Source organism: Balaenoptera borealis, assembly GCF_965194805.1.
Source record: "Balaenoptera borealis genome assembly, chromosome: X".
NCBI lineage: Eukaryota > Metazoa > Chordata > Mammalia > Artiodactyla > Balaenopteridae > Balaenoptera > Balaenoptera borealis.
In genome coordinates, this window is record NC_138881.1 from 6,278,148 (window position 1) to 6,291,369 (window position 13,222).

The window sequence follows — 13,222 nt, forward strand, 5'->3', positions numbered from 1 at the left end:
GCCATTGAGAACTGATTGTTCCAGTTCGGCTGGGGCTAAATTACCATTTGACATTTTAGATTATTCTTCAGGAAGGTAGTTGTAATTTGGTTGCCTAGCAATGTGGTTTTTTAATATGGTCACTTCGTCTTGAAGTTACAGAATGTTGTCAGTGAGAACAACTGAGAATGAACTTTGACTAATGACCAAGATAGAAATGAATGATCTTCTATTGATGTTTTCATTTTGTCCCTAAGCCCCCTAACATTCTACATTTTAGGAGGTTATTCATTGTATTTTGCATCAGTCCAAAGAGTATATGCAAGGGCTACGGTATTCTGAATGGTAACACCATGTTATTGTCTTAGTCTGTTCAGGCTGTACAATAGAATACCGTACTCTGGGTGGCTTATAAACAACACACGTTTCTTTCTCACAGTTCTGGAAGCTGGAAGTCCAGGATCAAGGTGCCAGCAGATTCGGTGTCTGGTGAGTACGCGCTTCCTGGTTCATAGATGGCCGTCTTCTTACTGTGTCCTCTCATAGTAGAAGGTATGAGGGGGCCCTCTGGGGTGTCTTTTACGGGCACTAATCACACCATGAGCGTGACACCCTCATGACCTCATCACCTCCCAAAGGACCTAACAGCATCACATGGGGGTTAGGGTGTCAACATACAAATGGAGGGTGGCTGGAGACACATTCAGTCAATAACTGTTACATATGGTGCTTTCAAAAAAAAAAGATTCCTCATCATTATCTTTATCATTCTGGCAAGCATAGCCTGTGAGGTAGACAGCATGGGTTGTCGATATAAACACTAATATTACCAACTGGGAAAATGAGAGAGAGTGTAAATTGTGTTCACCTTCGTACCAGGTACGGTCCAATAGTGTTTCAAGGCTGGGAAAAAAAAAAAGAAAACACAACAGTCTGAGATAAAAAAGTCTTGCTCCTCCCTTTTGGCGTTTCCAATTATAAATAACACAATGGGAATATGTTCCTTATAAAAAAGTATATGTACGTCCAAATTTAAGAAGCTAAATGCTGAGGGTTCTTGGTATCTCAAAATAATGGATACATAGGTAGCTCTCCAAAAAGGGACTAAAAAAATATGTGGTTGATTATCTGGAAAAATGTTGCGTAAATTGTTTCCTCAACATGAAAAGGGAAGGGCTGTATCAAACAGTTCGTGTTCATTAATTCACTTATCCCTTTTACAATGAATTTTTTTTAATTTATTTATTTTATTTATTTATTTTTGGCTGCGTTGGGTCTTCGTTGCTGCACATGGGTTTTCTCTAGTTGTGGCTAGCGGGGGCTGCTCTTCAGTGTGGTGCACGGGCTTCTCATTGTGGTAGCTTCTCTTGTTACGGAGCACGGGCTCTAGGAACGAGGGCCCAGTAGTTGTGGCTCGCGGGCTGTAGAGCGCAGGCTCAGTAGTTGTGGCGCATGGGCTTACTTGCTCTGCGGCATGTGGGATCTTCCGGGACCAGGGCTTGAACCCGTGTCCCCTGCATTGGCAGGTGGATTCTTCACCACTGTGCCACCAGGGAAGTCCTACAATGAATATTTGTTAACTAACTACCATGTGCCAAGGATTGGGTTAAACACTGGGGAAGAAATAGTGAACAAAACAGAATTCCAAACAAACTTCCTATTTCCTCCCTTATGGAATGTGTATTCTCTTGGTAAAGACAAATGTTAAGCAGACGATTTTTAAAATGTGAGTCACGTATCTGTTACCTGACATGAAGGAGTAACTCATGTAGACTTGGGGATCAGTGAGTCATTTTTCTTGAGAGTGACACTTGAACTGAGGTCAGAAGGAGGTAAGTGAGGATTTCTGTGTCAAGACCAAGTCATCTAAGCCAGTTCCTTAATCACACAGATGTAGGCAGTGAAGCTGTGAGGTGGCCGAACTCAATGGTGTTACCCTGGGGACTGAGGTCTCGGTTTTCCTGCTCCATTTCCAGCTGAGTTTCTTCCCATCACATCATGTTTTCTCTTCCAACCTACTTAATACAGGAGAAACAGTTTAAAATGTTTTATTAGATTTTAATTTCTTTGTCTTCAGCTTTGCAGTTTTCATTGGCTTTTCTTCTGTGTAGATTTAATTCATCTGTGTTTATCACTTGATTGAAGTATTTTAATCAAAGTCAGTTAACCAAATCCTTTAAAAATTGAAAAAACCCCTCTCTATACCATTTTCTATTACTAACTGCTATCCTGTTAAAATAGCAAAGGAAAATTTGTATCATCGAAGAAAAATCACAGCTCAGAATGAATTTGACCTCCTGAAACACATTTTAGAACGCTTAAGTATGTGTGATAGCTCTTTTTGCTTCCTGACAAGAACAAAGACAGATTTATCTAGAGATTTATTAGCACAACATGCTTTTCTGGCAAAATTAGCCGTGGTATAACCTTTGAGATTGACAAAATACAAAACAAAACAAGAACTAAAAAAAACATTGCAGTTAACCTATTGTTTTCAAGATAGAGCATTTTTAAAAATAATCTACAATGCTAGAGACTTAGGCATCTATTTAAATGTTGGACAATTTACGGTTCTTCAGTGCAAGGATTTTTAGGTCTCATTTAGAAATGAAAACAAACTTGAATTGTAAAAACTAAAATTCTTAAAAACAAAGTTTATAGTTCTACTTTTGTTCCTTCTAGCCATGTTAAATGGTAAGCCTAGTTGAATTTGAAAGAGAAAAGAATTGATACGGTGAATGTCTTACACACTCTTCTGCCACCATGAATTGCTTAAGACTAGAGAGTGAATGAAGGGTACGAAAGATCCTAACTGTCCTGTTTCTGGACTGACATTTTCAGTGTACGTAATGATTTTTTGCTCCGTGAAAATTTTATTGCCAGCTGAGGCTGAAATGGTGATGCATACAGAGTGGGCGAGCATCTCATCAGTGTTTATTCTTAGTAAGACTGTATCTTCGTCCAAATGCACTACGGCAATGCCAAAAATACAGCAGTCTTGGGTTATTGTGTGAGTCTTAGAATCCTTCTAGATCAAACAGCGTTTCTTCTGAGTCTGGATAGGAACTATCTAGGTGCTCTTCCAGAAAGTCGGTTTATTTCCCCTGGATGGGAAATAAAGGAAAATCACGCACGCCGGGGGAAAGAGTACACCACACACGCAGTAGACGTATGCGTCCTTTGACCTGAGCAGCTTCATCTGCTCTACAGCTCAGTCTTAGCAGGGAGGTCAGCCTGACCTTGATGCCTGGATCCTGATTGTGCCCAGGGGTATTTTCACAGCCCTGTGCTACAGTAGCTGGGATTTGGAACTGGTCTCGTTACAGGTGCCTGAGGGTCTGCAGGGGCCCATCAAACTGGCTCTAGTCCCAGGTCTCAGACGCCAGCCAGGTTCCCTGCTCACACTGAGGGCTCTGATCGGAACCGACAGTAATGGTTTGAAGCGTAGCCCTGCCTCTCCTCACAGCCTGGATCTTCTAACCCTCCCATCCTCCCCCCATCAGTGTGCTTGGTCCTCCCTCACTCTGAACAGTCATCTTGGGGACATATCACTAATACACACTAATTCCTAGAATTTCACTCCAGGAAACTCTAGATGCTTCCTCATGTGGGTTTCCAGGTAATGGGATGAGGAAACAGTTTGGCCATTGTCTCTCCTGGAGTCTCGTTTTTATGTCGGTATATCTTCCAGAACGTTGGGCTTGTGAAAGGGGCCATGTGCCCACAGACAGCTTCTGGAGCCATCGGATCTGTGGGAACACTTCCTAACACAGCCGTCGCAGGCAAAGAAAAGCAGGGCTGGCAGACGTGTAAACCGTCAGCTATGTCACCCCAATCCTCTGCCAGAACCAGGGCGAAGTCTGCTGAAAACTTCATTGTGTTGGTGTTGACATAGATTAAGGTCTAATTTTGCTCCATTTTACATGATCAAACCTCAAGCGTTTAAGCACTGTCCTCCTAAAACTTCACACAGGGCTGAGTTATAAGGCAAAAATGCGTTGAAAGAGCTCCAGAAGTCCTCCTACATAGATGGTTATGTCAGTGGCAGTTCCCTTTAAGTCATGCGTCTTAACTGATCTTGGGGGCTCACATCTCCGAAACAGGACTCCACACAGAGCAGAGATTAATTACTTCCAGGAGGCTGGAATTAATTAATTAATTCCCGATGGGAAAAGGGACATTTGAAATCCCGACTGGACAACTTACAGTTTGTGGTGAAGTATTCATCCCGGGGGTTCCAGCTGTTGTATATTAGACATTTTCACACTGCAGACAGCTCAGGAATGACCTGTAGCTAGGCATCATACGTGGTGTTTCATCTCTCGTTTTCTGGGAGAGGAAGTATCATGGTCTTTCACTGGGATTGCACTTGAGGAGTGAGTCGCCTTTGGGTAAGGAAAAACGCACTGTACTAAGATTCTAGAATCTGAAAAGCATGATTTCTAGAGTGTTGGTGCCTGCTTGTAATAACGGCTTGTTCAATTCATGTTACCCTCCCAAAAGGGCAAGGAGAAGGACAAAAGTCAAGCAGAGAAAGCCCACTTTTATCAAGTTTACCTATTTTATTGGGGTTTCAGGTTAAAAAAAAAATGCTATAATTTTTTAAAGTTTGAAAACAATAGTCTATGGATTAGCCAGGGTTAGACACGATGCTGTTTTCATTGGAACAAGGATGGGTCGTGTCTGCATCCTGCCCTTCAAAAGCTCACAGTCTGTTGCAGAAGAGATACACAGTTGAGTCTCATTTTTTATAGATTCCGTATTTGCAGGCTGTCTTACTTAAATTATTTGCAACCCAAATCAATACTTGCAGCATGTTTGCGGTTATCCATGGACGTGCACAGTGGTAAAAATGTTTAGTTCAGTGCCGCCCATGTCCCTAGCTGGGGTCAGTGCTCTGCCTTTTTCAGCTCTCCTACTATAAACAGGTGTCCTTTACATGGTCTAAAACGTTGTTTGCATTTTTGTCCTTTTGGTTGATGATTTTGCTGCCTAAAATGACCTTGGGTGTGGTGCTGAAGTACTGAGGTAGTGTTCCTCAGCGTAAGAAGTTTGTGACATGTCTTATGGAGAAAATAGGTGTTGGAAAAGCTTTATTCAGGGTTGACTTATAATAGTGCTGATGGACGTGCGTTCAGCGTTAGTGTATCCGCAGTATATATTCAATAAGGTGTCTTTAAACAGAAACACACATAAAACACACATAAAACAAAGTTATATATGGGCAGTGGATGAAAATGTGACCAGAGGCTTATAGGCACGTAACCCTGTATTTCCTCTAGGAGCAATGGTTCAGTATTTGCTAATTCAGTATATGTGGTGATGTATGGAACGCTACTACCACGAATAATGAGCGTTGACTCTGTGTGTGTGTGTGTGTGTGTGTATAAGCGTGTTATTGTGCTACTGGAAGCATACCTGGGTGTCATGAGAACACACAAAAGAGCCACATCTAGAGAAGGAAGGGCTGTGTGAGGCCCCAGCATAGCTCTCCTTCACGGCCGTAGAGAACACAGCTGTAGAAGATGGTCTGCTTTCTTTGGTGACCATGGCCTATCTGTAGTTTGATTCTTCCACCTCCTGAGAGGTTACTTGAGCCATAACCATTGTCTGCATTGTTTTGGTCTGCGGATAGCTAAACAATAAAAAGGAGATTAAAATATTCTTTTGGATGCCGTCATGCCAAAGATTTTACATAGATGCAGATTTGTTTTGGAGCAAAGGCCTTTTGGAAGATATTACAAGTGCCAAATCTGACCAAAGTTAGATTAGTTTCATTTTTAAAATATTAATGCAAAGAGCCAAACAAAATCGTGCCTCATAGAAACTCGTTTCCTTTTTTCCAGTGTTCCCTTTGTCTAGTACATTATCTGCCCAAGAAGCAGAATGATGTTTTGAAACTATAAATTGGGAAGGAGGGAGAGGTGAACTGGTGGAGCACAGAGGCATTTCAGGGCAGTGAAATGATTCTGTATGATGCTGTAACGGTGGGTACATGTCATTGTGCGTTTGTCCAAACCTGTAGACTGTACAACACTAAGGGTGAACCCTAATGTAAACTATGGATTCGGGTGATGATGATGTGTCCGTACGGGTTCATCGGTTGTAGCAGATGTACCCTCTGGAGGGAGGTGTGGACAGTGGGGGAGGCTGTGCATATGTGAGGGGCAGGGGACGTATGGAAACTCTCTGTGCCTTCCTCTCCATTTTGCTGTGAACCTAAAACTCCTCTAAAAACAAAGTCTAATATATATATAGTATAATATATAACATATATACGTACGTAGATTATGTATATCAGGTCAAGCTACTCCCTTGTTTATAAATCTTCCATTATCCCTACAGGAAAGTCTATATTTCTTAGCATATCTTGGCCAGAAGTTGATCAGACCACATCTTTTATCATTATCCTTCTGTCATTAGCAGACACAGATAAAGATGTTGTGAGATGTAAAGCTTAGATTATTTTTAAAAAGAATATAAAACTAAAAAATCTGAATTTAGGCGCAGGGCCTTAGAAGAGAAGGGGCCTTCCAAAGATTCGTTAGTTTTACAGCCAATTCAATACCAGTCATCAATCCACCGCCAAACTGGCATTCCTTTTGTACATTGAAGAGGCCAACCCCATTCCCCACTCAGAGAGCTCATATTCGGTCAAAGTTGGATCTTCCTCATCACTCATCTGCTGAAATTGTCACCTTTTCAGAGAGATGGTGCCCTGGGTTCCGTGACTAAGGTGGTCACACACCACCCCATCGTATTGCTCTGTGTAATCCTTGCACACGCTGGAACTGCATTCCGTTCCGTTCCGTTCATTACGTTGTAGTACATATATTAGTTTGAAATGGTCAAATACAGGTTGAATGAATGAATGAATACAGGAAGGAATGAACCTATGTGTACTTAACAATAAAGAGCATATCATGACAGTGTTACATGCCAGAAATCCAAGGGTCAGCCTATGATAACGTTAGTGAACACATTGATGAGAATGGCCACGATGACAAAGTTAAAACAATGAGATTGTCTCCCTACTGCGCAAAAACAGACATCTGAAAAAGACATTCAGTTTCATAAGATTCCTTAGTTAAATCAAAAGTGCTTACTCCTTTCTTAATCTGAGAGAGAACTAAACTAATCTCAGCCTCAGGCGAGGCAGCAAAAGAATAGAAGCCTTTCCAAGCACAGTCAGATTAAGAGAAGTGTTCCGTTATCACCAAAATGTTTAAACCATCTCATAAAAGTGCTAGTCACTAAAAACCTTAAAGAAAAGTTTGAAAAGGATTAGAAAAAAAAAAAAAAAGAATTCACTTAGGAAAGGTACTTATATAAAAAGGTTTTCTATATCCAAATAACACTCAAAAAAAAAATGCATTAGAAATACTGCATTCATAGTAGCAAGCAAAATAATTACATTCCCAGGAGTAAACTTACTTACAAGTACTATGAATGAGAAGTATGAGGAAATCCATAAAGCTAAAGAAGATTAAAGTGCTTCAGAAACTGGAGGCATAAGTTGTCACTGAGACGGCTCAATACTGTAGAAATGTTCATACGCCCTAAATTACTTTACAAAAATTCAAAACAACCCCAGCCAGATTCCCTTTGTTGACTTCTAAAATTCATCTGGAGTGAAAGAACAGCCAGAAAAATACCTAAGAGAGAGATGATGGGGCATTGGAACATAGAGGACTATAAAATAAAAACAATAATAAACACATGCTAGAATAGACAAGTAACGAAAACAAGGCTGTGGTAACATGGAAGCAGTAGTTCATAAAGCTGGCATTCCAAATCTCTCATGAAAAGATGGATTATTCTAATGAAAACTGGATGCCTGTCTCACGCCACACAACAAAATGCATTATAGATAGATTTTCAAAAATTACATGTAGTAAACAAAACTTCAACACTACCAGAAAAACCAAAAGAAAAAAAAAAACCATGGGTGACTTTCGTAATGTTCTGTCAAGGAAAGTATTCTCAGGTATGACAATTAGAAATGAAAGTGTAAAGGAAAAACGTGATATTTTATTTATTCTGTATGCAAAATGCACTACATAAAAATTCAAATGACACAGTTACCTCGACAGAAATGGTCATACATCAATAAGCAAAAAACTGATATCTTACTGACCCCTCAAAATAGCCTTCACAACCAACAAAACAAAAATGAATAAAGACGTGAACAGGCAATTTCTAGAATAAGAGAAAAAATAACCAATAAACATATAAAATAATCAAACCTCACTGCTATCCCTCCTGCCAAAAAATAATTTTGCAAGATTTTACTTTTTTTCCTATTATTTTGGCAAAGATTTAACAAAGTAGTAATATCATGTTTTTTTTTTTTAAAAAGGGCTATGTATAAAATAGATAATAAGAACCTACTGTATAGCACAAGGAACTCTACTCAGTGCTTTGTGGTGATCTAAATAAGAAGGAAATCCAAAATGGAGGGGATATATGTATACGTATAGCTTGTTCACTTTGCTGTAGAGCAGAAACTAACACAACATTGTAAAGCAACTCTACTCCAATAAAAAAAGGGGGGCAGGGCTGAAAATGGAAACCTTTATACAATTTGGTGGTATTATAAATTTATGAATATACTCAAACTTAGGTTATATACATTCACTATATGTTCATTTTTAAAGTGTATATACTCCTTGATAATGTGATTTACTTCACATGAGCTAGTTTATGAAGATATTTGGGAAAGTACACAAAGATCTAGAAAATATGAATAAATTTAAACATACAGATACACAAATCCAGGTATTTATTTATTTTTTTTTCAGGTATTTATTTTTATAAAGCAAAAAGTGAACCCATAGTTGTTTACAATAGAAAATTATTAAGTAACTTGTCTTACATTCATCCAGTGGAATAGCATCTAGCACTTAAGGGTAATCCTAGAACATGAAAGATGCTGTGAAAAGATGTAAATAATACTGTATATTGTTAGGTAAATGTGTAAGAAGATCCAATATGTGCAGATAGGCACCTCCAATATATTCTGTGCCTCTCTCTGGGGGGTAGAATTTTGAGGCACTCTTGAGGATTGGTTAGTTTAAATTTCTAAAAACATCTTTATATACAAATTGGTTACTTTGAGAGCAAGGAAAATAAGTCATAATGTTCCCAGTTCAAGTCAAAGTAGCTAAATCGTAAGAAAATAATCTATTCTAGAAGTGTCACTGGGGAGGCGAGGTTTGTGTGAGCAAAATAGGTGACTAATACTGAGAATATGTGTGTTAAGTTGAGTACAGAAAAGGAAGAAACCAGCTCGCTACTTGAAATGTAAGAGATGCCTCCTTCTCAGGGAGAGAACCAACCTCAATTTGCTAGCATCTTGCAACTGTATATCTCCCGATACGGAAATGTAAATGTGCTGGGTACCTGGAGAACAAAATAATCAGCCCCCCACTCCCTCAAGCAAGTCCTTCTTCCCTGTTCAAATCAAGAAGAGGAATTATGGGGACTTCCCTGACCGTCCAGTGGTTAAGAATCCACACTCCGAATGCAGGGGGCCCAGGTTGGATCCCTGGTCAGGGAACTAGATCCCACCTGCTGCAACTAGAAGATCCCACATGCTGCAACTAAGACCCAGTGCAGCCAAATAAATAAATAAATTTTTTTTTTAAAAGAAGAGGAATTCTTTACACCCATTACGTCTCAGTTAAGTGCCTTATGGGATAAAGAGATTGACATCTTTTTCCCCGGAGTAAATGTTGTTTTGTATTCATATTCTTGCCATAAAACCATAATGGCATGTTCTGGGGCAAGTCTTTCAGAATTGTCATAATTTTCCTGTCATACTGAAAAACAAGTCTCTGAGACTTGGCATGTGACTTGAAGGTTGGACCATGGTGAGACTGAGTAAGTAGGGTCTTGCTGGGTCCACTTAGACTGTGTGCAAGTTTCCAATCTGGAAGAAATAGAGCAGGTCTCCCAAAAGCTGAGATGTGAATGATGGAGACAGATGGCGAGTGCACATTTCATAAGGTGCCTAAGTTTCCTAAGTACTGGGGTTGAGGTTTTGCTGGATCCCCATGAAATTTCTTGGTACATTTAAATACCTCTGTGTAAGTGTGTGTGTGTGTGCGCACGTGCACGTGCTACACTGACGGAGTTTCCATTCCGCACCGTCAAAAGAATTCTCACCGTGCATTTTCACGTGTTTGCAGCAAGGCAGAAATAACTCCTTTCTGGGACAGATGGAAAACAGACATCAGTAAGTGACCTGGGCCAAAGTCAAACTGTCCACTTGGCCCTGGTCAGTTCTAGCCCATTCCAAGTGTCCTAGGCACCATGGGAAGCAGCAAAGTGTTGCTCGTGAGTTGTAATGCTGCGTTGGGAAACAGTTGGCATGTGGTAGGTAGCATACGGATGTAGGTTCTGTGGTTTGTAACCGAATAGCACATTTAGTCTGGTTTGTGACTGGTAATGGTGGGGAATCTTTTTGAAGAAATGACTGATTCCACCCAAAGTGTTTATTCAGGGAAATTCTGCAGCACATTCAGAACAAGCCAAATGATTAAAAGTCAACGCCCGTAATTCCAGGTTGACTTGTTTTATTATTTTCCTGCATGAAGATGTATGTCAAAGCATGGAGCCTATCTGGGTGCATTAAATCACTGTTCCAAATTTGTTGGCTTGGAGTTTTCTGTTATTCAGTTTAAATGAATTGGAGAAAATGGAAAGGCTTTTGGATTTGTTTTCCTGTTTCAGTCAATTCAATTTGGATTAATAAAAGCAGACCCTGAAGCTATGTTGGGTGCTGCTGTAGGTCTCAGATGACCGTGGATGGCTGCATGCCTCTATGCTGTGTTCAGATGGGCGTCTGGGACTATGAACCTATGCTATGCCCAGGAAATAACAGAGTTATGGGCAGTGACTTCTGTCATCACAGCAAAATATATTTTCTTGCTTTTCCATGAAAAATATATGTACAAGTTTCTTCTCAATAGCTGATAAACTAAGCGAGGGACCCCAGAAATGCCAGATGACATTAAAAAAATTTTCTTGACATAGAAAATATTTTCTCTTGATTAATATTACAGGGTGACAGCAACTCAGATTTTTTTAGATTCATGCAAGTTGAAGAAGTGTTGAAGCATTTTTCAAACTATGTCATGCAGAGGTTAGCTGTCACTAATGTAAGCATGCATTTGAGACTCACGTATGAATTTCATTTCTTCCGTATCTTAAAATTTATCCTCAACAATACCTATTTCTTATAATACCACCACTGTTAGTTTAGAGAGTGGGAAAAGGTGGTTGACTACAAATTATCTGAAAACAGTTTGGCTACTTCTTTTTCATTTGTTTACAAATGTGTATTACTGAATTTGTTTAGCATTATGAATGGATGATTATCCATTGGTTAGACAGGACACTAGGCAGTCCTTACTTCTCATGATAACTGTGTGTCTCCATCTGAGATTTTGGGAACTGTATTTTGATAAGAGTCTTTGAAATTTTCACCAATTATTCTGTAAATTCAAATCATTGTATTTCAGGTAGAGTATAAATATTTTAAAATTCATCACTTTCCCTACCCCTTACAATCTCATAAACATAAAGGGACATGGAAGGCAGATAATTACCACTATAACATTCTGAATTCTATTCTGACCCACGTAATTATACAGAAGATGTTAAGATCCATAGGAAAAAGGCAAACCCAGTGGGAAAAAAACCCAAGGGATATTACAGACCATTTTCAGAATTATGAATTGCATATAGAATGGTTATTGAAGAAATGCTTAAACTTAAAAAAAAACACATTAGAATTAAAAAGAGCTGAACATTTTTTTCTTGAAGTATAGTTGATTTACAATGTGTGCCAATCTCTGCTGCACAGCAAAGTGACTCAGTTATACACATGTACACATTCATTTTTTTATATTCCATTATGGTTTATCACAGGATATTGAGTATAGTTCCCTGTGCTCTACATTAGGACCTTGTTGTTTATCCATTCTAAATGTAATAGTTTGCATCTACCAACCCAGAACTCCCATTCCATCCCTCTCCCTCTCCCGCTCCTCCCCCTTGGCAACTACAAGTCTGTTCTCTATGGCCATGAGTCTGTTTCTGTTTTGTAGATAGGTTCATTTGTGTCATATTGTAGATTCCACATATAAGTGATATCATATGGTATTTGTCTTTCTCTTTCTGACTTACTTCACTTAGTATGATAATCTCTGGTTGCATCCATGTTGCTGCAAATGGTATTATTTTGTTCCTTTTTATGGCTGAGTAATAGTCCATTGTATATATGTATCACATCTTCTTTATCCATTCATCTGTTGATGGACATTTAGGTTGTTGCCATCTTTTGGCTATTGTGAACAGTGCTGCTATAAACATGGGAGTGCATGTATCTTTTTGAATTACACATTTGTCCAGGTATATTCCCAGGAGTGGGATTGCTGGATCATATGGTTATTCTATTTTTAGTTTTCTGAGGAACCTCCATACTGTTTTCCATAATGGCTGTACCAACTTACATTCCCACCAACAGTGTAGGGGGGTTCCCTTTTCTCCACACCCTCTCCAGCATATGTTATTTGTAGACTTTTTAATCATGGCCATTCTGACTGGTGTGAGGTGCTCCCTCATTGTAGTTTTGATTTGCATTTCTCTGATAATTAGTGATGTTGAGCATCTTTTCATGTGCCTACTGGCCATCTGTATGTCTTCTTTGGAGAAATGTCTATTAAGGTCTTCTGCCCATTTTTCAAGTGGGTTATTTTTTTGTTGTTGAGTTGTATGAGCTGTTTGTATATTTTGGAGATTAAGCCCTTGTCTGTCACATCATTTGCAAATATTTTCTCCCATTCTGTAGGTTGTCTTTTCATTTTGTTTTGTTTTTCTGTTTGTTTGTTTTGTTTCTTTTTTTATGGTTTCCTTTGCTATGCAAAAGCTTGTAAGTTTGATTAGGTCCCATTTGTTTATTTTTGTTTTTATTTCTATTGCCTTGGTAGACTGACCTAAGAAAACATTTGTATGGTTTGTATCAGAGAATGTTTTGCCTGTGCTCTCTTCTAGGAGTTTTATGGTGTCACATCTTATATTTAAGTCTTTAAGCCATTTTGAGTTTATTTTTGTGCATGGTGTGAGAGTGTGTTCTAACTTCACTGATTTACATGTGGCTATCCAACTTTCCCAGCACCACTTGCTGAAGAGATTTTTTCCCATTTTATATTCTTGCCTCCTTTGTCGAAGATTAATT

At 39.2% G+C, this 13,222-nt stretch overlaps 1 protein-coding gene across 6 annotated transcripts in view; it reads left to right on the forward strand.

The window, feature by feature from the left end:
• Window positions 1–13,222, forward strand: part of LOC309619949 (uncharacterized protein) — a 552,071-nt gene that overhangs the window by 404,494 nt on the left and 134,355 nt on the right. For all 6 annotated transcript variants that reach the window (XR_014239279.1, XR_014239280.1, XR_014239281.1 and 3 more), the window contains one exon: window positions 419–468. Coding sequence is in view for 1 of the 6 variants with exons in the window: in XM_082375953.1 (XP_082232079.1) it covers window positions 419–468 (50 nt within the window). In the remaining 5 variants the exon portion in view is untranslated. The remainder of the gene's footprint in view (window positions 1–418; window positions 469–13,222) is intronic.